The 24,358-nt window shown below is 56.2% G+C and overlaps 1 protein-coding gene across 1 annotated transcript in view; it reads right to left on the bottom strand.

The window, feature by feature from the left end:
- The window catches only part of Rbm19 (RNA binding motif protein 19), an 82,368-nt gene that overhangs the window by 6,013 nt on the left and 51,997 nt on the right, over nt 1-24,358 (bottom strand). Inside the window, exons 22-23 of the mRNA XM_051176551.1 lie at nt 17,923-18,028; nt 7,248-7,368 (exon numbers count right to left, since the gene is read on the bottom strand). Coding sequence (XP_051032508.1) covers nt 7,248-7,368; nt 17,923-18,028 — 227 coding nt within the window. The remainder of the gene's footprint in view (nt 1-7,247; nt 7,369-17,922; nt 18,029-24,358) is intronic.

Raw genomic sequence — 24,358 nt, 5'->3', positions numbered from 1 at the left:
ATCACCAGCACTGGAGACAGCCTTTGAAGCTGTTTTCCCTGGCTTCCTCCCGTTGGGCCAGGCTGCATGTCAGGTACATTGGCAGCCTGTACCCTCTGGGCCCCAGGCCTCCAGCCCCGCCCAGGATGGTGGCCAGGCCCTGCCTCTCCCACACCGCCCTGCGGCGCTGCCGTCAGTTTAATTCTGTGATCGATGAGAAGGAGCAGGCGAGATGGCCCAGCACAGCTGGCTTCCCCGTTAGCCCTAGCAGGGATTCGTGGGCTTGCCGGCGACGGCTGAGTGAAATGTTTGCAGAACGCACAGAACACAAGTCAATAACAATTTAGTGGGATTGGGAGCAGGTCCCTTCCTCGCACGGACAGCAGCTCCCAAGGGAAGGCGGCAGAGTGTGCAGGATATTGTCAAATCGCTTGGAGTGGGAGGCTCGGCTGTGTGTGGGGTGAGAGGGAGGCAAGGGGCGTGGTTGGGCAACACCTGCCCCAGTTGGTCCCGAGGACCTGTGGGCTCCCAGTGCACCTTCACTGGGAGATGAAGTTGCTGTCTGGAGGGCCCTCTACATCCCCCATCCATCTGCATTCTGGCCAGGAGCTGCCTGGTCCCACACGGTTCCACGTGGCGAGTCTTGGTGGCTCCTGACCTCTTCTGGCACAAGCCATCCATGCAACCAGGAGCCAGGAAGAAAGCCCTCTTGTATGTCTGCTCTTCTGGGACCCTCAGTGACAGCCTGGGGTGTCCAGAGAAAGGGCTGACCCACTAGGTCTTACGGCGAGAGGGGCCCAGATGAAGGAAGGGTTGAGATGCGGAGCTTACACAAAACCCCCATCTCCAGGGAGCTGAAGGAATCGCGGCCAGGGGATATTTTGAATAATAAATTCTGTGACTTCACATACTTGCTTGAACTTTCAGCCTGTGATTTTGAAAGCCTGATGATTATGTCTTCACGGCTAAGATCAAGGAGGCCCATTTTCAGGGGCTGATGGGGGGATAACGGGCTCTCGTGGTCCCTGCTCTTTTGAAAGTGTGCCATTCTGCTGCTGATGAAGGTGTGGACTGGGGGTTTGTGGGAATGGTGGCAGGCTTTAAATATCATCTGTATGCTGATAACTTCAAATTTATATTGCAGCTCAGCCTTCGCCCCTGAGCTCTGAACTCATCCATCTATGTGTTGATATCCCTCAGACATTGTGGCTGACGTCAGACAAATGTCTTCCCGACTCTGCACCTGCTCTTGGCTTCCAGGTTTGCTCACAGCCTGGGCATCACCCTTGACTTCTCTGTCTTCTCCATGCAGACTTAGCCAGCTCTCCTTTCTCACAGAATGACCCTGCAGCCTTTGGCTGTGGCCTTGGCCCCCACCTTTGGATGACCACAGCGTGCTCCTGAGCCCTGCCTGGTTCCAGCGCTACCTGCAGTATCCCACACAGCAGCAGCAGTGATGCAGTCTGGTGAGGTTAGTCGGGCGGTGTTCGCCTTCCCCTCCAGTTTTCCAGGGCTTCCCAGGCAGCGTGAGGGGGAACTGGGTTCCTGCCACACCTGGCCACACCCCTGCTGGCTTCTCCTGTGTGTTTTCCACTCTACCCTGTAGCCCCAGCACCAAATGTCCTTCTGCCCCAGGGCCTTTGCACCTGTGGGTCCCTGGGCTTAGAATGTTTCTCCTGTAGGTCTATGGCTGGCTGGTCCCTTGCAATCACACAGAAATACTGACTCGCCTTCCCTCGAGGTATACCGTGCCATCCGTTCTAACTGTCTTCCGAGAACTGCCAGCACTGGGATCCTTCTGTTTTCTGGTCACCGCTCTCTTCTCCTCAAACGCCACCTCCGTGAGGGAATGAAGTGAGAGACGATGCCACATGCCTTCTTCCTGGGAAGCTTCCGCTGAGGGAGCTAGCTAGGAAGTATGTGCATACCACTCGGGACTCGGGAACCCTGGGCGGGAGGAAATGGTATTTGTTCTACACGGGTCCAGAGCTGTGTGCTTTTAGCAAAGTTACCAGACCTCCCTGGGCCTGCCTGCACCTGTAACATCTCTCTGAGTGTGTCAGGCTAAAGTGCCACTGGGCTGTGTGTTGCTGCCACATAAAAGCCCTTGACAAAGCTCTCTCTGGCTTCCCTGAGGCTGATCTCATCTTTAGCAAGAATTCACAGGGCTGTGTCTCTGCAGATGCACAGAGCCTAAGGAACAAGGTGAAAATATCAGGCTCCAAACAGGGCCCTGGCTGCATGTTTCAAATCTAAATAACTCCAGGCTGGGGTCACTGGCTGTGCTGAGCCGGGGTGCCTACGCCTATTGTGGGGTGGCTGCAATCAGCACCACATGGGGCCCAGAACATGTTAGATGCTCAGCTAACATCAGCCACACCCATAACTGGTTGTTACTGGGGCTCAACTGTCTACTCTGTGGACAGTTACGAAGCCAGCTTGATGCTTGATGCAAGGTAAATTAGGGCACCTGGATGGTTAAGCTTGTAGGGAAAAAGGACTCAGCGGCATGTGAGGACACGTGTGTGTGTGTGTGTGTGTGTGGTGTGTGTGTGTGTGTGTGTGTGTTTGGGGGGGTGGAGAGGATCCCTACATGTCTAGATTGAGGCCTGCTTCTGAACTGAAGGGGGCTTGGGACTCTGTCCCTGTCCTGTGAGGCTTGGGACACTTGGTTCAGAAGCCAAGCCAGTGGCTGACCGGTCAGGACTGTCTGTGCCCACGGGCTCTCATTGAGTGTGCTTTCTATCTACATTTTGCTCTGGCTAGCGTTGCCAGGCCCAGTGGGCAGGGGTGGGGGGTGGGAGGGGGGAGGGAATGAGGCACCGCCAGCCACTTGCCATGCTGCTCATGTTGCATTCCTGCTCTGGAGGTGAAAGTTGCAGCCGCTAAGCACAGCCCATCAGGCCTCCCCAGCTGGAATAAGACAACAGAGGGAGCCTCGCCTCGCTCTGGGCCAAATAAAAGCCTATGTGCCGACTTCTCCGGCTGTGAGTGCGGAAGACAGGGCTGGGCGGCGCACTGCTTCCAGGCCATTTTATTCTGTCGCCCGTACTCGTGGTGACCGTGGCCTGCCAAGCCCTGAAAGCTTCTCGATCCCGCAACCCTGCTGGTTTGTAACATGCTCGGGAAGAAAGGGACGCAGCCAGAGGCGGACTTTCTTCTTTCGTCCCCCACCCTGGTGCCCTCTTTTCTCATCCCACATGCCAGGCAGAGAAGAATAACACTTCACCTACCACAGGGCCAGGGGCTGCAGACCAGAAATCCGATTCCTGACCAGGCAGGGGTTGGGGGACAGAGAGCGAGGGGAGGGCAGGAGTTGGCCGGATGGGAGTGGGGAGGGGACCAGATTGGGGTAGTTCAGGAGTGTGTGCTGGGGAGGGGGGGAGGGGACCAGATTGGGGTAGTTCAGGAGTGTGTGCTGGGGAGGGGAGGGGAGGGGGGGAATGAAAGTAGGGAACCGGGGGAGGACAGCGGTCTCCCTTGCCTGCCTGCTAAGGCCCCGGACTCAGGGTGACTTTCCCTGCCAGGTCCAGAGGCCTGGCCTGTACTGTTGGCTTACCAGGTGCCTCCTAAGCACCAGCTAAGCGAGGGACACTGCAGTGCCCTGCCATCGCCTGAGACAAAGGACAGCATGAGGAGTATCGCATGGGTACACTGGGAGCTGGGGTTTAAAGCAAATCTCCTTTGGTGGACACCAGTAAGTGGAAAGCCTGTGGTGGGCGGAGCCTGGGCCCCTCCGTCTATGTGCCAGGCCCAGTGCCCAGGCTGGAGACTCAGGAGCATCGGCTCTCCCTCTTTTCTACCCAATCACATCCCGTCAGTGCGCTAGTCTAAGCCTGGGAGAGTGGTGGGAAGGATCCATGTGTTATCTCCTTGGAGCCACAGGCCTCCAAGGCGCTGGCACCCTGTGCCTACTGTGCAGATGGCAAAGCTGAGCCTGAGACTCACCAGAGAGCAGAGTGGGTAGTAGGACATGCACACACACACTGAGTCTAACATAAGGGTGCCGACCGGATCAGCCAAGGCAAAGGCTTGGTCAGGAGAAGGGCTGACTACCTAGGTTTGAGCTCCAGCTGTGCTATGTGTGGCTGGGTGCCCCTCAGTAAGTCACTTGCTCTGGCTGAGCCTCAGCCTTCTGAGCTGTTAAATGGACAATGACAGTACCTGCCTCCCTGAGCCCTGTGGGATTAAGAAGACAATAGCCTATAGTTATGTGTGGTTCCTGGCGAGGCCTAGCAGGGGAAGAATGGCATCGCGATGACAGTGTGAGCTATGTCAGTTAGCCTGAGCTACAGTTCACCTGTCTACTTTAACCCTGGGTTTCCTGTGTCCACCGTCCCTTGCAATGTCAGCCGCAGGGCTGTGGACAGGTACAATTCAGGGCAGGAGCAGGAAGATCCCCAGTGTCTGTCCTGGCTATAGCAAGCCTTTGGCCAGTGCTAACACTCCTGTGTAGTAGCTCTGGCTACCCATCACTAGCCCCGAGAAAGGCTCAGGCCACAGCATTGTGAGCAAGCTTGTGGCTGGGCCCGGCCTTTGATGGCATGGCCTGCAGTCCTCAGGGAGCCTTTGTGGTAGCCAGCACTTCAAGGCCTCCACCTGAGGTCTGAGTGCCTTCCTGGCAGAGCCCAAGGGCAAGTGGGACTCGTGCCCAGCTCTGGCCTGGACCCTGGATGCTCAGAACAATGCGGGCTCCGACACAAATGAGCCAGTACTTTTCACCGCAGGGAAAAGGGCAGAGGAAAAAGGAGGCCCAGGCAGCTCCGAGGCCCGCAGCACTGTTCTGAGGACTCTGGCTGCTGTGCATACGTGGAGGACAAGGTAGTGGGTGGGCGCTGTTTCCTGGGCATCTGTACACCTGGCAGCCTTGCACCTGCCCTAGGGCCTGCAGGGCAATGCCTGATGGGAGTCATAGCCATGCCCGGAGGCCGTGGTCCTTGTGGCCATCTTGGGTCTGCTGGAGAGGCAGACACAAGGTGTCTTCATCAGTTTCATCACTACACCTGCCCATTGGGGCCCTGCAGCTGTGAGCAGCCATGGAGATGCCTGCCCACACCAAGGCCCGGCTTCTGCTGCATCCTCTCACCTGGGAGGAGAGGATGCTGTTTTCAGAGCGCAATTTATCGAAGGGGCTTCTGTCCATGCAAAGCGGAAGTGCTGAGCCCGCACTGCTGCAGGCCTGGGCTGGGCGGTAGAGTGACCACAGGGGAGGCAGGCCCCGCCTCGGTCCCAGGAGAGCACCTTCCACAAACATTTGCCGACGGGTGCATTTGGGCCTGTCGATGCCTGTCGATGCAGACAGGTTCTGTCTGCCCATCAGGACTTGGGATCTTATTGAGTTGTGAGCCCGCCACTGAGTATGCAACCTCCCCCTCCTCCAGCTTTGCATTCGCTTGGGCTGGAACGTTCCTAGCCCTGGATGGAGAGCCTGAGCTAAAGACGGACACCAGATGGGACCTGACCAGTCCAGACACAGGCACACAGCACACCACAGCTGCTGTGGGTGGAGGCGGTGGCGGCTGGGCCTGGCCAGAGTATAAAACAGCGAGAGCATAAGGTGCAGAGGCGCACAAGACAGGCAATGACTGACACCTGATACCCGGAGGGCGGGCAGGGAGGGAGCGAGTGGCTGCACGAAGTAGCATCAGGCTTTTGAACAGGTCTCCACGCCACTCACAGTACGAGCAAAGGCAGAGAGAAACGAGCTACATCAACACGGAACAGCATGTATGAGAACACAAGGCCCTGCCCTACGCTGGGGGACAATGCACTCTGTAGGACAGAGGTTCTCGACCTAAGGGTTGCAACCCCTTTAGAAGGTCGAATGACCCTTTCCCAGAGGCCCAGTGTCAGATACCGTGCATAGCCGATATTTGCATTTCAATTAGTAACAGTAGCAAAAGTACAGTTATGAAGTAGCAATGAGAATAACTTTATGGTGGTGGTGGGGGTCACCACAACATGAAGAACTGAAGTAAAACGTTGCAGTGTTGGGAAGGGCGAGAAGCGCTGCTGTAGGAAGTGTGGTGGGCAGGTGGCATGGCTTTGGGAAGAAGACCAATGGAGGGCCAGGGTCTGTGTTCCAAGGCTTTGGTCTGCTGTGGTCACTGGCCCCATGCTGCCTCTGTGGCTTTTAGCACACTGGGTCAGGACAATCTTGCTGGTTGACCATTCATAACCTCCCAGGAGAATGTCCCTTTATGGTCCTCCCACTATTCCTGGCAAGGAGTAGGGACAGATAGGTCCTGATCCCAGCTCTATAGACACAGAATTCACAGCAGACAGAGGACAACAGTGGCCTCTGAGTGCACTAGCTAGAGGACACAGGTCTCCAAACGCACGACCCCACGCATGATTCATTCCACTGAAGAGTCACTGGTGCGAGGATGACCAGGCAGGAAGAAACTGCCTGTCTCTTAATCACAGCGTCAATGTTACTACAGACAGGGATGTCCCAGCCTAACCCAGAACCTGGCTTTGCTGGCAAGTGGAGGGAGGGACCCGTTCCCAGCTGCGAGACTCTCATGAAACCATGACATAAAGCCAGCAGACAATGGTAGCTGCTGCGCTCTGATTCCTGGGGACCACTGTGAGGGTACCGTTAAGGAAGGTGGGCGTCAAGGTCAAACTTTGATATCGTAGTGAGGGTGCATACCCTATGAGCCCCACAGACTCTAGCTCCCTGACTCCCTCTGTCCCTCAGCATCAGGCACAATGGGCCTCCTGTTTCTCAACTCTGGGGACCTTCTGCCTGGGCTATCCACAAAGGGAAATGGCCAGCCCCTTCACCTGTGCCAAGTCATCATGGTGTCCCAAGTATGAGGTCAGCAGAGCTCAAGAGTTCCTGGCCATCAGCTCAACAGTCTTTAAGGCCACAGAGTGTCACCTTGATGAGTCAGCTCTGTGAGTATAGAGCTCAGGCAAGAAGTAGACAGCCCTTAAGAAAGACATATTGGAAGCTGGTGACCCCCTGGCTCCTAGGGTCTGCCTCCAGGACCCATTGCCAGCTGGAGGGAGCAGTTTTGGACCCTGAATCAAAGACCACAATGCGGACAGCGGCGACAACTGCTCTCTCTTCTTGCTTGCCTGGCCCCCATTGCCTTACCCACCTGCAAGACGACAAGGTGGCTGTCCTGACACAAGGGGGCTTAGTGACAAGATGCCTTGGGGGCTGGATCCAAGTGAGGGCAGCTCTCCTGGCAGTCCCTGTCCCAAGTCCCAGTCCCAGAAGCCCCAAATCAGCCAGGCGAGTGCCAGGCCACTCCTACCTTGGAAGTGCCTGGCTGTCTTCCTCCGGAGAGCCTGCACCGTCACCTCCGAGTCTGCCCATTCCAGAACCAGCCTCCGGCCATACAAGTGGGTGCTGTGACACAGAGCATCGAAGGCTTTCTACAGGGGAGAGAAAGCAGCATGAGAGCTGTGTGCGCCACACAGCCCCCTCCACCCCTGTGACTCTGGGCGTCTGGTGAGGCACGGGGGTGCTCTTGGCACAGCTACTTAATTAGTGGGAAAGAGCTGCAAGCAACTGAGCAGTCAATAAATACACCCGCCGCGGGGCCAGGCAGGTCACCTGTTTCCCATGTGAAGGGCAACCCCACTGACACGCTCCTCTCACCCACCTCTCGGGTGAGAAACCCAGCTGCCTGGTCACCAGAGGACACAGTCCCCATGGCTACTCGATGCCACTTTCTTTAGCTGTCCCTGTGCCTACCCGCCATCTCTTCCTTGAATGTGTCCTGTCTGTTTCTGCTGTCTCCTTACTGGTCCCCTGTCCCTTCCACCACAGGCTCCCGTGCCCAGGTCAGCAGCACTGGCCCCAAACAGGCTCTTCCTCTTTAATCCATACAGGGTCTGTGTATTTATATGCAGTCATCAGCATAGGGATTCTAGAACATTCCATCAACACCTCAAAAGAAACAGCGCTTGGCCCAATTCTTCTCCCTGCTCATAGAGACCACAAACTCACTTTCTACAGCTGGCTGTGCCTGCCCTGGGCATTCATATGATCACCAGACAGCACCGACCAAAGCCCTATGTAAACATGCTGGCTGTGAGGCTGAGTGCTCCTGAGTGCTCCAGTGCAGGGATGGCCTCCAATTCTTCCGGAAGGAGTCCTGTCACTAACACAGGACTTTGGTGGCCAAGAAGTCTGCTGACTCTAGAGTCACCATGTCTGGAGCTGAGCTTCCTTTTTACAAGGGGTGAAGTGAACCTCCTGGGCTCAGCATCGAGCGGGAGGGTGAATACACCTAGGCCTAGGACCCTGGAGGACCTGCAGTGACACAGTGTGGGGACACGGCACGTGCGGCCCTCTCCTGTGCTCCCAGACAAACCCCCTTTGCAGCTTTCTTCTCTCTGCAGGGCCCTGAGGTGTAGAGCTCTTGGGGCTCCTGGGAGGGGGGCGCTACAGGGCACCCGGGCTGGCAGCTGGAGGACAGTGAGCTGGAGGACCAGGAGAAGAGCTGTGAATCTGCTCCTCTCACGGCACTGATGCCCAGAAGCACTGGTCAACCAGTATAGTGAGGCCCGGAAGCAACCACTGTCCCTTGCCCATGATGTGACCGCTATGGTTGGAATGCGTCCCCTAGAAGATCCGCGGGATCCTGACCTTGGGCACCTTGGGAGGTGACTGTGCTGGAGCCCAGAGGGTGAAGGAATCAGGCCACACTGGGGTGAGGTGGCCCTAATTCAAAAGGAACTAGCATCAGACACAGGTACAACATCAAGTGGAGATGGAGATATGGCCTGGGCAGGTGAGTCTACCGACCACCCAGCACCAAGCAAGCATCTCCAGCTGTGGTCAGTAAGTGGGAGGCACGCTACCTTGGTTTGGGGCCCTGTGCTAGTCACTGTCCCAGTTGGGTCATGCTCAGAGCAAGCTATGAAGGCAGCACCCAGTGTGTCCATTTAGGACAAACAGAATACGGAAGGACAGAGGGATGGCTGGGGTGGGGTAGGAAGCATTAAACAGCCGTGTGGTCACATGGAGAGAGGGAAGGTTTTCACGCTTTGTTCTCTGCACTCTTGAGAAGGGCCAGGTGCAGGCCCCCCCACTCCCCACCCCACAACACTTTTTTTTAAGTTTAATTTAGAAGCCTCTCCTGACTGCCAGCAGAACCCCTGCCATTTTTTCCCAGGCAGATATAAAAATGCATCTGGCCCCCGAGCCGAAATGGCTCATTCTGAGCTCCGAAGCGCGAGCGCTCAGCTGGCAAGGCAGGGAGACGGTGGGATTGGGGGAGTCAGCCCCTCAAGACTGGGAGAGGAACTGGTAGGGAGTCTGGTGAGGGTCCCCGAGGAGCTGCATCCTGAGGACACGGCAGTCTGGGACAGCCAGGGCTGCATCTGGTGACTACTCCACTCACACTTACAAAGCAGAAAGAGACCCTGGCAGGGAAGCCCAGGCAGGCTGCCCCCACCCCAGCCTCCATTTTCCTTCTCAATGTTTTGCAATCTACTTCTCCTTGTGCTCAGAGGGCCTGGTGAAGTCTCTGCTCACTGTAGGAGCTGCTAACAGCCTCTTCCTGGTGCTCCCTCTCTGTACCCCTCTGGCACTTTATTAGCTCTTCTTCAGAGGCTTGGAGGTGTGGGGGCTGTGGTTGTGCAGCTAGGCTACCTCAGTTCAAATCCCTGTTCTACCACTTCCAAGCTATGCTGCGGGCCAAGCTGCTTAAGGTCTCTGAACCTAGGCTTCATTACACGTAGATAAAGCAGCAACAGAGCTGGGGATGGGTGGGGGTCTACAGGGAGCCATTTAGTTGCAGCTTAGAGGACTGACTGCCTTGAGGCAATGCTGTTGGGTACCACTTGTGTCTGCATACAAAAGCTCTTCTTTTTTCTGGAACACAATATGGGATTCTCCAAAAATAGCAGAGCCCATCCCAGCTCTGACTGCTGAGGGCTGATAGAGACCAGGTCATGTTCCACACTCTGTGCGCCTACTTCCTGAGCTGGAGTGCGGCATTCTGGAACTTTCCTCACAGGGTAGAACAGTGACTGGAGGCTAAAGCACACGCTTCCTGAAGAGGTGATGGGCGCTTGTCTGCCTGAGGCATCTTAGGGATAGAGTGAGGAGGGAGGGAAGGCCCACTTTGGGGGAGCTTTTAGGTTGTAGCAAGGGCACACCCAAGACGCATGGAAGATTCTAGGTGCTTGAGCAGGAAGAATGCGGGCTATTGGCAGCTTCTCCCCTATACCTGGTCACAGAGAAACCATCTCACCACCTCCCCAGAGAGGCAAGGCTCAAGGGACTCACCTTTGCCAAACAGCCTGGGGGCTTGTCCCTTGAGGGACATGCAGTCCAGTGGCTGCTCTTTGCCACCCCTGAGACCAACAGTGTTCTTTCTTGCTGTGCGGCCCAGGGAGTGCCCAGGTTCCACGGCTCCCCAACCACGTGACTCCAGCTGGCTTATTCCACTGAAGAGTCACTGGTCCCCCACTTCAACAAGGGACAACTGAGGGACTGCTATGTGTGTTCCATCTCCTTGCATTGAAACAGTGGCCTAGTCTGAGAAAGCTCTGCCATCCTGGCCTGGCACACCCTGAATCCTGGAGGGAAGGCACCCCATCCCTTCCTTAGTTGGTACACTGCTCTCAGAAAACCAGAGTCCCTGTCACTGAGGGTCCTGAGAACATGTCTCCACCCTGGGTAGATGGTCAGGGTGGCTCAGCCTTAAACATCCCATCATAGCTTTCAACTCTGTTTCAGAACACAAATGCACAGTGAAAGCAGAGCTAGGGTCCACACACACCCAATGAAGAGCAGCTTTGGTCTGGCTCTGCACCCATACACACCCAATGAAGAGCAGCTTTGGTCTGGCTCTGCACCCAACACACACCCAATGAAGAGCTGCTTTGGTCTGGCTCTGCACCTAGTACCCATGGCTTTGGGTCCCTGCTGCGCAGACACAGTAACCCACCTGCTGGCACAGGAAAGACATAACAACCTTCATTCACCTTGGCCTGCTAGGAAGCCTACAGCCCAGAGTGCATGCAACTCAGGGGACTCAACGATACAGGGATGCCACACTCTGCCATTCTCTGGTGGCCATGCCTGGCTGCCCTCAGCTCCATCCTCTGTACTTCAGGAGCCTCTTCCAAGGGACACAGCCAGGGCTGTCTCTCTATCTCTACTAAGGGGATGCAGATGGGAGGCCTCGCCCCTCTTGCTAAAGTGTGCTGTCTCCCCTCACCATCTGATCCCGGAGACCACTTTTCATGCTGAGTCCCTCGGTTTCTGGGGTTTAAGTCTCTTTACCTGAATCCTGTGAGGTGGACCTGCCCTGGCTGGACTCCAGCTCCCATTGTGGGGCTCTGTCTCAGGCAGCTCCTCTCCCAAGTTGTGAGCACCTACCCCAGTCCCAGGCTACCACCCTCCATATCTCTGGCTTGGATGCTCTGTGATTGGAACCTCAGCCCCTAGGTCCAAGGCCATGCCCTCCTGTCTCCTCGTCCTGATCCCACCTGGAAGCCAACCTGCTCAGGCAAAGTGGGGAACCAACACGGGTTGCAAGGAGGCTGGACTTGGTGGCCATCTTTTAAGACCATGGAAGGTTCTGGAATGCTGCCAGTGCAGTGCTGGGTCCAACCTTACCATTATCGGTTTCCCTGAAGACAACATTTCTCCCAGCAACCAAAGCCATTTTGTGCCCTTGGCAGGACTCTAGTCCCAAATGGTTACAGAGCACTGGCTGATCCCCAGCTGTGGGCAGGGGCAAGGAAGGGCCTGACATTAGATGTCAGCAGCCTCCTGGCCCCCTCCTCCTTGGGTGCCAACCCTGGCACAGCCGGAGGGCTGCAGATGCTACAGGCAGCCAAGCACTGACACCACTAACCTGCCCTAATCATCTGTGGGAAAACCTGAAGGGGAAGGGGAAGAGGAAGCTAGGAGTGGCCATGTGCATGCAGGGCCCAGCCATTGGGCACAGGGGACAGAGGAGCCAAGTCTTATCAGGCTTGGAAGGAACACTGGGTAGGGACCCCCAGGGGAAGACTTTGCCTCTCATGGAGCTTTGCATTGCCTCCTTGTGGCCTGTGCGAGGGGTCAGCACACATTGCCAGTTTCTTCTGTCCTGCCCAGAAGTTGCCTTTTAGGTAGGAATGTGTCCTAGCTCTTTGTGTAACATGGAGTGACTTCCACAGTTCATTCAGAGAAGTAACACTGTCTTAGTGTTCTGTTGTTGAGAAGAGACATCATGATCAAGGCAGCTCTTACAAAAACCAAACCAAACCAACCAAACAAACAAAAAAACCCCAAGCATTTAGCTGGGGGCTCGCTTACAGTTTCAGAGGCTTAGACCATTAGTAGCATGGTGGAGAGCATGGTGTTGGAACAGCGGCTGAGAGCTATATTCTGATCTGCAGGTTTGCATGGGCACGTGCGCATGCACATGCACATGCACAAACAGACACACGTGCGCGCACACACACCGGTTTTTGAAAATTCAAAGCCCATCCCTAGTGACACACTTCCTCCAACAAGGCCACACCTTCTAATCCTTTCAAACAGTTCCTCTCCCAGGAGCCTACAGGAACCATCCTCATTCAAACACTGAGGAGTGGAGGGCAACCACCCAAGGCTAAAAGCCACGGGCCCATTGTAGACTGCACCTGTCTATATGAGACAAAGAGATGCACCACCCCCAGTCACTCCATCAGCTCAATGCAGTCAACCTGACCCCCAGGACCCTGCCCGAGCAGAGAGGGGTCAATCAGGGAGGGGTTCCACTCCTGTCTCTACAGTTCTAAAGTACCCTCAGGAGGGCAGGTGTCAGGTGGCCAGGGTAAGAGGTGACAAGCAGTGATGACTAGGCTGGGCCCTGCACTGCCCAGGAACCTACTAGAAGACCCTCTATGCGCCACTTCCTCAACTCAGTGTGAGGCCCCGTGAGCTCCAGAGGCAGTCAGTGACCTAAGCAAGGCAGTGGCTGCTCCTTGACACTGCACGCCTTATGGCTGGGTTTCTGCCTTCTCCTGGCTCACATTGTACTGTCGCCAAGCCTTTGCTTGGGTCTACAAGGTGCCTGGCAGGCCCGAGTCCCCTGCCTTGAAATGCAAGCTTGGCTAGAATTTGTACCTTTGGACTGTGGTGACAGAAGCCTGGCAAAGTGGCACCATTCAAATGCCGGTGTGATCTAGCCCACAACATGAACGCATATGCACAGAAGACTGGGGGGTGAAACCCCAGCGCCTGGGTTAGCTCTGGCGGCACCCTGGCAGACACAGAACAACCGACCACTGCAGGCTTCAATGCAGCAGGGGACCTCAGTGCCCAGAGACTCAGCTGCCTCCCTGTCCCCAGCACATGCACCACACCATCTGTTCTCTCAATGCTCTGCCACTCCCGAAGGGCAATGTCACCAGCTCCTGCTGTGGGGAAGGGTCACTTGGGCTCAGGGACCCACGTGTGGAACAGGAAGGCAGCTCTGATCCTACTTGGCACTGCTTGTTTGGAAACGGGGGTGTTTCTTTGGGGGTTCATCCCCCGCAGACCCCACTGGACTGACACCTCGTTCTTCCCCCTTGCACACCATCATGCAATTGTGTGTTAAGCACAAAGCTCTGTCCTGTTGCTCATCGCTAATTCCACTACCCCATATCTCACTGAAGTGCCCGCCGTACCGCATGGCATAACCAGCCAGCACGAGCTCAGGCCTTGCAGCCTGACGCTCGCTCCCTGGGCGTCCACCCACCATGGTGAAGTGGGAAAGAGGAAGGAGATGCATGCAACCCTACAATTAAAGCGGCGGTTGTTTATCACAGCAGAACTCTGCCTGCCAACGCCAGCCGCCATCGCATCTCCGGCTGCCGGCTCCCCCCGAGTGTTTATTTAAGCCAACACATTGCTCTGCTAATTGGATAACATTCTATGTGAAAATAGGCCTTTTAAAACAACAGTGTCGGTGGCTAAAACAGCTGCAACCACAAAAGTACAAAGGAGCAGGGCTCGGGAAGGAGAATTAAAGGCACCTCGTGTGGGGAACAATTAATATTCTGGGTTCTGGGTGTCTGCCTGCTCCTCCCTCCTTCCCCTTCCTTCCTCCAGGGCCAGCCTGGGCTATGTAAGAAAAGGAAGGTGGGGCCTGAATGGAAATCCAGTGCCTATTGGTGGCTGTCTAGCCAATGGGGGGCAAATCCACCTGCCAGACTCCCCCCTGGCGGTTCAGGTGAGAGCTGCACCATGAGCTGGGGTGAGCAGGAGGAAGCTCAGCAGCACAGAAGGCAGCTGCTTTTCAGAGGTTCAGGGAACCCTAAAAGCTGTTCTCGGGACCTCGTGGCCTCTCTGTGTCTCTACCCAGACAGCCCTCTTCCAGGGTGAGGTGCTGTAGCTGGGTAGCAGGGCTGGGTGTGAGGGGTGGGGTTAGCGGAAGGACAGCACTTCGGTAAGCCAATGCCTGACAGGAAGGAGGGGCAAGGCTGTATTACACTGTCCCCACCTGTCAACCAGTCCATCACCAGCACCCTGGGGGCATTTCAAAAATGGGGCATCAGTAGGGTTTCATCATCAGAGGTATCTGAGAGAGGTCCAGAGGAGGCTGTGTAGTGGTGATGGGCCAGGGGGGCCAGCACGCAGGGGACCAGCCCAGAAAGACCCCACTGGTAGGTCCTGACTTCCTGCCCCATGCTGCAGTGTCCTGGTTGACACGGGCTTTCAGTTTTCAAACAGGGCTAGGTTCCCTGAGAAACGTGGAGGTTGAGATAGTGCCAGCACCTTCAGCAGGACTGGCATTTACTGCCTAGAACTCGGGCTGGTCAAACGTCCTAGACAGGGAGAATTCGCCTGCATGTCTAGCCATGCCTGTGAGCAGGCAAGGTTCAGGTCAGCAGTGCCTGTGACTGGGTAGGTAACCCATTTGCCTGAGCAAGTCAGTATCAACCAGGGTGGGCCTGGGGCTGTGCAGATGTGCAAGGTCAGGAGAGGGAGGTTCTGTGCTAATCTCTACCTGATGAGCTACCCTAGGCTGGGGCAGGCGATGTGCCTGAGGGGGTCACAGTCCCTGAGACTATGTGAGGTATGAGGTAAGGCCTGGACAGAGAACCAAACCCCTCATTCCAAGATGAGGAGTGGGCGCTTGCCAGGGCTCAGTGGGCCTCCGTGGGAAGGGACACCGTGGCCCTTACTGTGGGGCCAGGGTAAGAGCCTGATGCCAGGGGTTGATATGGTAGGGTGGGTTGACGTGGGGTGGGGACTGGTTGCCCACCCCTCCAGGAAGACCCGAGTCTCTCCGGGCCTCATGACCCTCCATTTAACAATGAATGTAGCCCCCTGCTTCAGCCCTAGTGGCTGTCATACTCTTCTTCCATCCCTCTTCCCTTCTGGTTTCCTTCTGTGTTGAGGATGGCTTGAGGCGGCCTCCTAGTTTATAAGATTGCAGATACCTAGTGACAGGCTGCTACTCTGCGAGGAGAAGGCATTCAAGAAGGTCAGAGACCATTGGGAGACCCAGAAGTTCCTAAAGGACCCCCTTCTCTAAAACATCACGTCCAAAAAGGGGGAACTTGTTCCAAGAGGTAGGGGCCCGAGAGGCTCTTTCCAGCTTGGTTGGGTTCTACCCTTTTTCCGCTGCAGAGCGACCCCATTCCCAAGCCTTATCTAGACAATGACTCCATGTTCAGAGTGTGGCCACACTGTGTGCAAGGCGCATGCGTCTATGGCAGGTGAAAAGTACCGGTTTTGTTACTTAGCAGGCAACCCAGCTCTGCTGATAGTCAAGGGGACCAGGGAGAGAGACACAGCTGCCCCAAGAAACAAGAGCAAGGGACTATTGCAGGGCGGTGGGGGAGGGGGATTGTAGCTCGGTCCCACCGGGGAAAAGACTGTCTGAGTCCTGCATGGAGGGCAGGGCAGGGGACTGCTGCAAGGATGGAGAGACTCAAAATAGCACCCGGTGAGGGGAGGCCACAGACAGCCTCCAGGGCTGTGGGCTGAGCCCTCGCTGTCCTCAGCTGCCCTTTCTCCCGGAAGGAGCCGAGAAAGGAAAAGGGGGAGAAGCCACCACCTCACCGCTGAGGGGCCGGCTTGGGGTCGGGAGCGACACTGGATCTGGCCTGGGTACTGTTCAGGCCAATTGGGTGCAGACTGTACTTCAGTACAGAAGTGAGGGTGTGGACATCCACCCTGAGCCTGTCCCTTGAGGCCATGTGCCAGGTCAGCTGCGACACTGACCTTGCCTGTGCAGTCACTATGTAGAAGGGGCCAGCGCTAAACCCCGACAGGTCACAGCCCCTCCCTCCCCCACAAGGCACTACAAGGAGCTGGCAGGGCCAGGCCTGGTCTCAGAGCATCACCCCAGCAGCCCTGTCAGAACTGAGAGGTCCAGGGAGGGAGTCACTTTTCCAGGGTGGAACTAAGGAGAAGAATCGACCTTGGCTTCACGGGTGATGAGCGCAAATCTGGGGCAGACACTGGTGAAAGACCCTGTCAGGGGCAGAGAGCGAGGCCTTGCCCTGCTTATCCCCAGGACGGCCCTTCTGGGACAGGGAACTGACAACAGCACTTCCGCCTCACCCACCTGGCCGTCCCATGCCCGGGAGTACAGAGGTCAATGCAGGGCACACGGTGGTCTGGTTTGTATTGCTGCTCTACGGACTGGATGTCACAGGTGTGCAGACCTGAGAGCCACGGACGGATGGCTCAGGGCCCCTGGGTTATGGCAATGAGAACTAAGGTGTGCTGGGCATTTGTCATGTGCCAGCGAGCCGGCCTCACAGGTTCACCTGTCACAAACCGGGTGCGGCGGCGCTACCGTCAATCCATTTCACCGGTAGGAAAAGCAAGGCACAGGGCAAGGCTAGGGAAGGCCAAGCCACCTTCAGGGTCAGGGTCTCTCCGGTTGCCAAGACCTAGCGCTTGCAGTGTGTTGTCCCTTCTGTCACCGATGGAGGTGGCAAAGGAAGGGCAGGCAGCTGAGGAGAGGGGACAAGTGCCTAGGCAATGAAGCAGGCACTTGATGGGGGTGGTGCCATGCCCTGGGCACTGGTTCCCTGTGCCTGTGGGGTGCCGGGCTGTCTGGGCAGTGGTTATACCCTTCTGTTCCATGCTGTGCCCCGCCTCTCGGGCCCCTTGCAACACCAGGGTTGGCTCTCGACTCTGCTGGTCAGCAGGATGCCCCCTGGGGATGCAGGAGCCCTGGCCACCTGGGAATTGTCCTGGATGCTCCGTTCTGCAGTAGGAAAGCCAAGGCCGCACAGGCGGCACTCAGTAAGGAGTACAGGATGGCCCAGCAGCCCTGTCCTGCACAACCTGTCCTTTTGGGGCTTGAGGCCATGAGAGTGGTTCCTAGACACCGGCCTGAAGGCAGAGCAGCCACCGAGCTTCAAAACCCTGGATGGTGGTGGTTACAGGGGTATGGCAGGGTGGCTCAGTGGGTAAGAGTGCTTGCCTGATGACCTGAGTTCAATCCCCAGGACCCATGGTAGGAGAGAACCAATTCCTGCAAGTTGTCCTCTGGCCTCCGCATTTACACACACCAAACACATATATAATAAATACACAAAAATAACCACAACCCCCAAGGCTGTTCTGTCCTCTGCCTACTAGGGAAATATCTGCACATGTGCTGCAGGGGTGGCCCTTGGTGTCACTAGCACAGAATGGAACTGGCCACAAGTGGAGGGAGGAGGGAGGGGAGGAGCCAGGTCCCACCCCGTGCACTGTTTTCTGGACACCCTTTCCAATCCTGCCCAAGCGGTTTTAAACAGTGCTGTCTACAACGCTCCCCCCCCCCCCCAGGGTCTTTTCCCTGCCACAGAACAGCCTGAGAAACAGGTCAAGCTAGGCTCCTGCACAGGTATGGCGGACACATACTGCCTGGCCCTCCAAACCCCACAGTCAGGGTTCTTCCTCCAAGGATACTGGGTAAATTAGCAGTCAGGGAGAGAGAGTCAACAGCATGAGGTGGCGGCACTCAGAGGCTCCGTGTTTCTCAGGGCGGCAATACTCACCTTTGCATCCTGCTTGGTGACGAAGTCCACGAAGCCGAAGCCCCTATGCACGCCGGTCCCGGCCATCTTCTTTGGCAGGCGCACTGTCTTCAGCTCTCCAAAGGTGCTAGAGACAAAAGGCCAACATCAGAGACTAAGGACGGTAAGGACTGGGACGGGGGTGGGGGGGGTGGGGGGGGACGGGGAACAGACACACGACAGACTGCAAGGGAGGAAGAGGTTCTGGGTTGAGGCTCAGGAGCCAATCCCTGCAGGTTACCAGAGATGGCTGGTTTTGGGAACACCAACCCCCCAGGCACATTCCTGTGGCTTCCTCCTTCCCCACTGTGGCCCTCACTCTGAAGGCGTGGCTTCCCTCTCCCTGCTGGCCACCCAGTGGGGAAGGTGCTCATGGGAAAATCTGGGTGCCTCTCCTTCCTGCCATCTGGGGGACACCTGGACACCTGTCCTTTCCCCACGGGATGAGTCTTGCACACACTGTACCAGGCCAGGAAGGCCCCAGCCACGGCAAGGGATGTCAGTGGGGTCCCCTGACCTTTCCCAGGCGGCCTCCACATGTGGTGCCAGGGGTATGCCAAGCCTAGGCGGACTGACAGACTGACCCCAAACCATAAAATCCTTTCTGTCTTGGGGTGTGGAGATGCCCGAGGTCTGAAGTCATATAGCCACTGCTAGCCCTGTGCCCTCCACAAGCTTTCCTTATACCGCTAAAGCCAGTCAAAAAGCACTCGGGAGCAGACTCCTCAGGGAACTGTGCTGGCCTGGACCACCCTTGGGGTCTTCCCTCTCCTCTCCACCAAGATAACCCCTGAAAGATTCCAGGACAAAAGGAATGAGCTTCCTCCAGGTCCCCTGGCCACATGTCCCAACCCCAATCTCTCTGTAATGTCCATTTATCAAATATGTACGAGCACACTGCCACTGATAAATACTTAATGTGCTCAGCATCTGAAGAGAGCTGTTATTTTTATTTGAAAATCTACACACTCTGGTGGCTGCTGGGTCCACACAGCCACACACCATGGTCTGGGATGCTCCAGGCCAAGGACCGATTGGGTAAAGAACACAGCTCAGGCCGTAAGCACTCGTGAAACGATATAAGTTAAATCTGAGGTGTTAACCCGCAGCCCTGGCAGCATGAGCAGGCATCTGCTGGCCCTATTTCTGAAGGCAGGGTGGTGTGTAAATGCAGCATTATGAAGCCTCAAAATGAATCGGCACGTCCAGCTCTCCCCGGCAGGCCCCCCACCTCCTTCTGGGCAGGCCACTGGGAATGAAGCTGGTGACAAGGCCAGCCTCCCCAGGATGGGAAGGAGGCAGAGGGGAGCCTGGCCAGATTCTTTGCTGAGAGGGAGCTCTAAGCTGATTTGGAGGGGGTCCTGGGCAGGTCAGACGAGAAAGCCTGGAGAGCTGATAGAGGCACGCAGCCGGCAAACCCTGCTTTATTCTGCCACCTAAAGGCCTGCACATCCCACGACATGGCCTTTGGTCCCTCTCCTCAGTCCCAATGAGTCTGTGGTGCTGCCTGGGACAGGGACAGCCAGGATGCACAGGCTTGCTCCCAGGCCGGTCCACAGACATGGCTCATTGGTCACTGTTGCTGGCAATGATACCTTCGGAGACATTGAGAGCCCAGGTCTGAGGGCTTTATACCCGATGCAATAAGGCTAGGAGCTGTGGGGAAACTAGGCCAGTTGTCCCTTGACAGAATGGAGGGTGCCAACACCTGGCTCTCCAGATCCTCCCCATCTCCAGCACACCTGGAAGCCACCTTCACAATGGCCACTGTGTCCCAACCAGTCCCCGAGGGTGTGTGTAGGGGAGGGGAGCACTGTGTTACTTTAGCAGTGGGAGAAACCACGCCAATCTTACTTGTGTCTGTGCCTACAGCCGGAGCCCGGAGCTTGCCGTGCCCAGGTGCTGCTAGGGCCACATGAACCAACAACGGGGGTGACTGAGAAAAGAGCTTCAAGTCTTTCTGCCCTATTTTACAAACCGATAGAGTCCTGGAGAAGCGGCTTTGTTCTGGGTGGGAAACGGCAGTGGGTGAGCTCCCTTGCTCTGCCAGAGGACAGTTCAAGCCTGGTCTGTTTCCCCATAGTTACCAGCCTCTTCCACAAGTGGGGCTTCTTTCTTCCCCAAACCTGACCAAGTCCTGAGTGAAGCAGGAGCCTCTGTGTGTGTTCTGTGTGGTGGTGGCTGGCCTGCACAGAATCTAGGGTCCTGTCAATCCACCCAGGATTGGGGGGGGGGGCATGTGCACCGTCTGTCTGTCTGTCTGTCTGTCTGTCTGTCTGTCTGTCTGTCCTGTCCTGTCCTGTCAGGGGTTTGGGGAAGGGAGACAGAGGAGGGGGTGCTGTTGAGGTTAATTCCTCCCCTCTGCAGCTTGCTGTGAGCCGTGGATGCTCGGAGCATGGTAAGCAGCTGAGGGGCCGGAGGAAGTGAGGAAAATAATTAAAAGGTGGAGAAAGAAGCTGGTGAGGAGGCGGAAGGGGCTGAGCGGCTGTGGTCTAAGGACGTGCATCCAAGTGTGGTGAGGGAGCCATGGCAATTCAGAACCGCTGTGGAACCGGGGTGGGGATGGGAGCTGGTGGCCTTTGGGGAAGTTCAGAGCCCTGGCTTGAGGCTTCTAGACTGCCAACTGAATGGCCAAGGAAACATGTGCCTGAAGACCCCAGGGGCTTCAGGGGAATGGCTCCCTGTGAAAAGCAGCTTCTAAGAACAGGGCAAGGCTGCCAGGCTGAGGAAGAGCTGGAGAGTCAGGATCAGATTTTCCCAAGAACTTGCCAGGATCTGTGGGCATTTCTAGAAATGCACAGCGGAGGCTCCAGGGCACTGTCAATGCTGCCATCCATCACCCTGGCTACAAAGGAGGGCCTGCCGGCTACCTGTCGGGTCTCTGGGACCTGCCACTCCCAGATAACAATGTTGGAGTCAACACTGTCACCACCGCTGGTTGACAGATGAGAAAACCAAGGGGCAGAGGGCAAAAGTGACTGGGTCCAAGTGAGCTCCTGCCCTTGCTGCTCAGGGGCAGAGCTGGCAAGAGACTGGCTCCCAGTGCTTGTGTGATGTGGGATCGTAGGAGGCCAGCACCAAGGACTGCAGAGACATAGCTGAGGAGAATTAAAGAGAAAAGGGAAGGTTGGGGGAGGAAAAAAATCAATGAAGTACCTTTCGCTCCAAGGAGATAAGCGACATATAAATGCCAGCCATTATGAAGGTTCTTATCTGCTGGCCAGGTCTGTGAGGGCAGTTTTTAAAAGAGGCCTTTGAAGGGAGTTCCATGTGAACCCTGTCTCCTGGGAGCCAAGGCCACGGTCAGTGGGGAGAGGCTGGGCAGGGCCACCAGGGGCCAGAGAGGGGGAGAGAGAAACTGCAGCACCCAGGGATGCATCCAGCCCAGCACGCTGGGGGACAGAGCTGCGCACGCTCCCCACTGTGTAGATAATAGAAACCACAAAATAGCAATTACTGTATCAGAAGCTGTGAATAAAGAGGCCAGAGCGGGCTTTTAAACACAGCCCTCCTCCCCTCCCCCACATGCTCACACTTCCCTAACAAACTCACACCTCACTTTTCCAATTATTTCATTCACCCTGGGTTCACCAATTACTCCTGCACTGCGGCCCCACCCCCCTGCCATGCTGCCTCCACCAGGCTTGGTGGCAGGGTCTGTGGGTTTTCAATGACAACTGAAGTTTGGGGTGTGTGTGTGTGTGTGTGTGTGTGTGTGTGTGCGCGCGCGCGTGTGATTCTGATTTCTTCAGGTGTGTGGGGTGGGAGGAGGCACCCATGGGCCAATTATATCTGGTTAGGTGTGCAAGGTATGTTTGCATACACAGACCAAGGTCCCCTTCCCATGCAGGCCGTGTCCCCTTCCCCTCAGACTCAACTTGCATAATCCTGGCCAGGAAGATGGGCTCAGTGAAAGGAAGAGAGGGGAAGGTAAGGAGAGGACCCTGTACAGATGTCGAGCTGAGCAACACTGCTGCTCTAGAGCTTGGCCCTGGGCTTCGTGGGGAGGCTGGGAAGTGGGCCTGCCACAGGAGTGGTTGGGGCACATCCTGATCCCAACTGTTCCTGGGGCCCAAGTCCTCAGGCTACTTGGAGCTCAGACTCCCCGGCTGAGTGTGGAGTCACGTGGGAAATTCACTAGCAAGCCCCTTCCCCATGTGCACTCCGGGTTGTTGAGGAAGAGTCTGCTGTCACCAAAGGGACCCAGAGAGCAGCACTGCGACATGAAGTGGATGAAGTGCAGAGTCTTCTTGCCACGCAAAAGTCCTTCAGCTATGGCTCCAGCATTAACTATCACAATGCACACACATGTGGCACAGCACGTTTAGTTCCGTGTGCCTTGCAGTGTGTGTGGGCAGTCTGGGCTATGGACTCACAGGGCCCTGGAGACCAAGGCACTGTTATTTCTGCTTCACAGAGGGAAGAGACTCAGGCTGGGAGATCTTGGTCCTCTTAGGTGACAAGGAACAGAGCTGGGTCCATGATGGGCATCTATCTGGTCCCCAGGCCTGCAGCTTGGCTAACAATGTCCACAGCTGAACCTAGGGTGAGCATCCAAACAGTCCTCTTTTGTTGGGATACACAGGTTGTCTGATCTCTAGCCTTGCAGATAAGCCTAAGGCGGCGCACAGCATATTTGGGGGCCACATCTACCCTGGATCTCATGTCTGTGTGCCAGACCCACAGCCTCAATGCCGTGGGACCTTCACCTCTCTTCATGTCCAATCAGCTCATTCAGCTCATTCCCTGCCCCTTCCTGCCTGTTTTTTGTTTTTTTCTCTTTGAGTCTGCGCCAACCCCTGGGCCTTTGTACTAGCTGGTCCTGTTACTTAAAACCCCACCAACCCAGATGTCTCCTCATTCTACTCTACCTCTCTATTATCTTCTCAGTTCAAACTCTGCCCCTGCCCCTTAATGCCCCCTCTACCCTGCTAGCTCTATGAAGACTGATCACCATCCGAATAGCTGATCTACCTCCCTCTCCTTAGCTAGAAGTACGGCAGGGTCATGTCACTCATCCGACCGAGTCCATGGAGCTGTGCCCAGCACTGAGGAGTAACCCCACCTCTCTCTAGTTGCTGAGTCAACCCTGCACACTCTCTGAGTATCAAACACAGCCCCACCCACTGTTTACTCAGGCAATCGCACGTGCAGGCACAACACTCAGGTGACCCAAGAGTTATCCTGCACAACTCACCTCTCCTCTCTGAATCCAGCCACAAAGTCACAGCAGGAGCCAGGGGGCCTGTCCCACACTTGTTGCGGAGCTGTCCCCAGACAATGACCTTCTCAACAATGTCCTGGTTAGCAGGGAAGACAAGAGGCGGTCCCTCCAAAGATGACGCGGGCTGGGTGTGACACCTCAGTGGGATGTGTCCACTCCCACCACTCCCACAGAACCACAGACAAGCAAGCGTGGACAAGCAAGTACGCACACAGGAACGGTGGCGGAGGCCTGCTCTGCAGCAGCGGTGGCGCAGGGTCGTTTATGGAATCTTTCCCTCTTTGTCCCCACACTGGCTCTCTAAAGAGCGCCTTTTACACCGAGCCCTTCCAATTACCCGGCGCTTCGGCCTGGTGAGAGCCGACGTAAAAAGGTTACCCAGTCGCCATCAGCCAACACTCCCTTTCATTTTTGTCTCTTGAAGGCTGAAAAATGGCCTGGTTTCCAAGCAAGTGAGAGGAGCGGAGGGCAGCATTTAGCGTCTCTCAATAGCCTTTCACGGGGCTCTTGCCAGGCAGGTGCGGCCCTCTGTATTTTCTAGATGGGAGATCCAGGGCTGAGTGGTTAAACAGAGTCTCTGAATCTGAGCTGGGGCTAGGTTCCAGGGGCAGCTCAGGGTCTCTCCTGAGGAGCTCCATGGAGGGCACACTGGAAGGTGGCCCTTGGCCTGGCTGCACCTCCGGGGGTGAGTGTGGGCAAGTCACTGCCTGGCTGTGCTGATGGACAGAAGGGGTGGGAGGCTGATCATGCCTAAATTCATGACTCACAGGGCAGGTGGATGGCAGAGTGGGACAGGATCACTAGGAGTCCTAAGTGAGGAGCAGCAGTGGCTGAAGCTCCAGACTCACCTGGTCACTGAGCGAGCAGCCCCCACACCCCACCAGGTCACTGAGCGAGCAGCCCCCACACTGCCTGAGATTGTCAGAGGAGGGAGCCCCTCATCTTTCTGAACCAGCCATGAGGGGTATCCCATGACATGAATGGGAGCATGCCCATGTTGAAGGCCTCTCTCTGTTCTATCAGGGTAAGCAGGCAGGGCCCACTTAGCCCAGCCTTGGCCTCCAGGGGGATACTTGCACTACAGGCTGGCCATGCTTCCCTTCTAGAACAGGAAACTGGTCTGAGAGATTTAAAAGATGTCAACAAAGCCAAAAATGCCACTCAATACCTCAGACGCCAGCACCACCACCAAGA

This window comes from Phodopus roborovskii, unplaced genomic scaffold (assembly GCF_943737965.1).
Source record: "Phodopus roborovskii unplaced genomic scaffold, PHOROB, whole genome shotgun sequence".
Classification (NCBI taxonomy): domain Eukaryota; kingdom Metazoa; phylum Chordata; class Mammalia; order Rodentia; family Cricetidae; genus Phodopus; species Phodopus roborovskii.
Note: the sequence above shows the minus strand (reverse complement) of the source record. Positions and strands in the feature narration are given on the sequence as shown.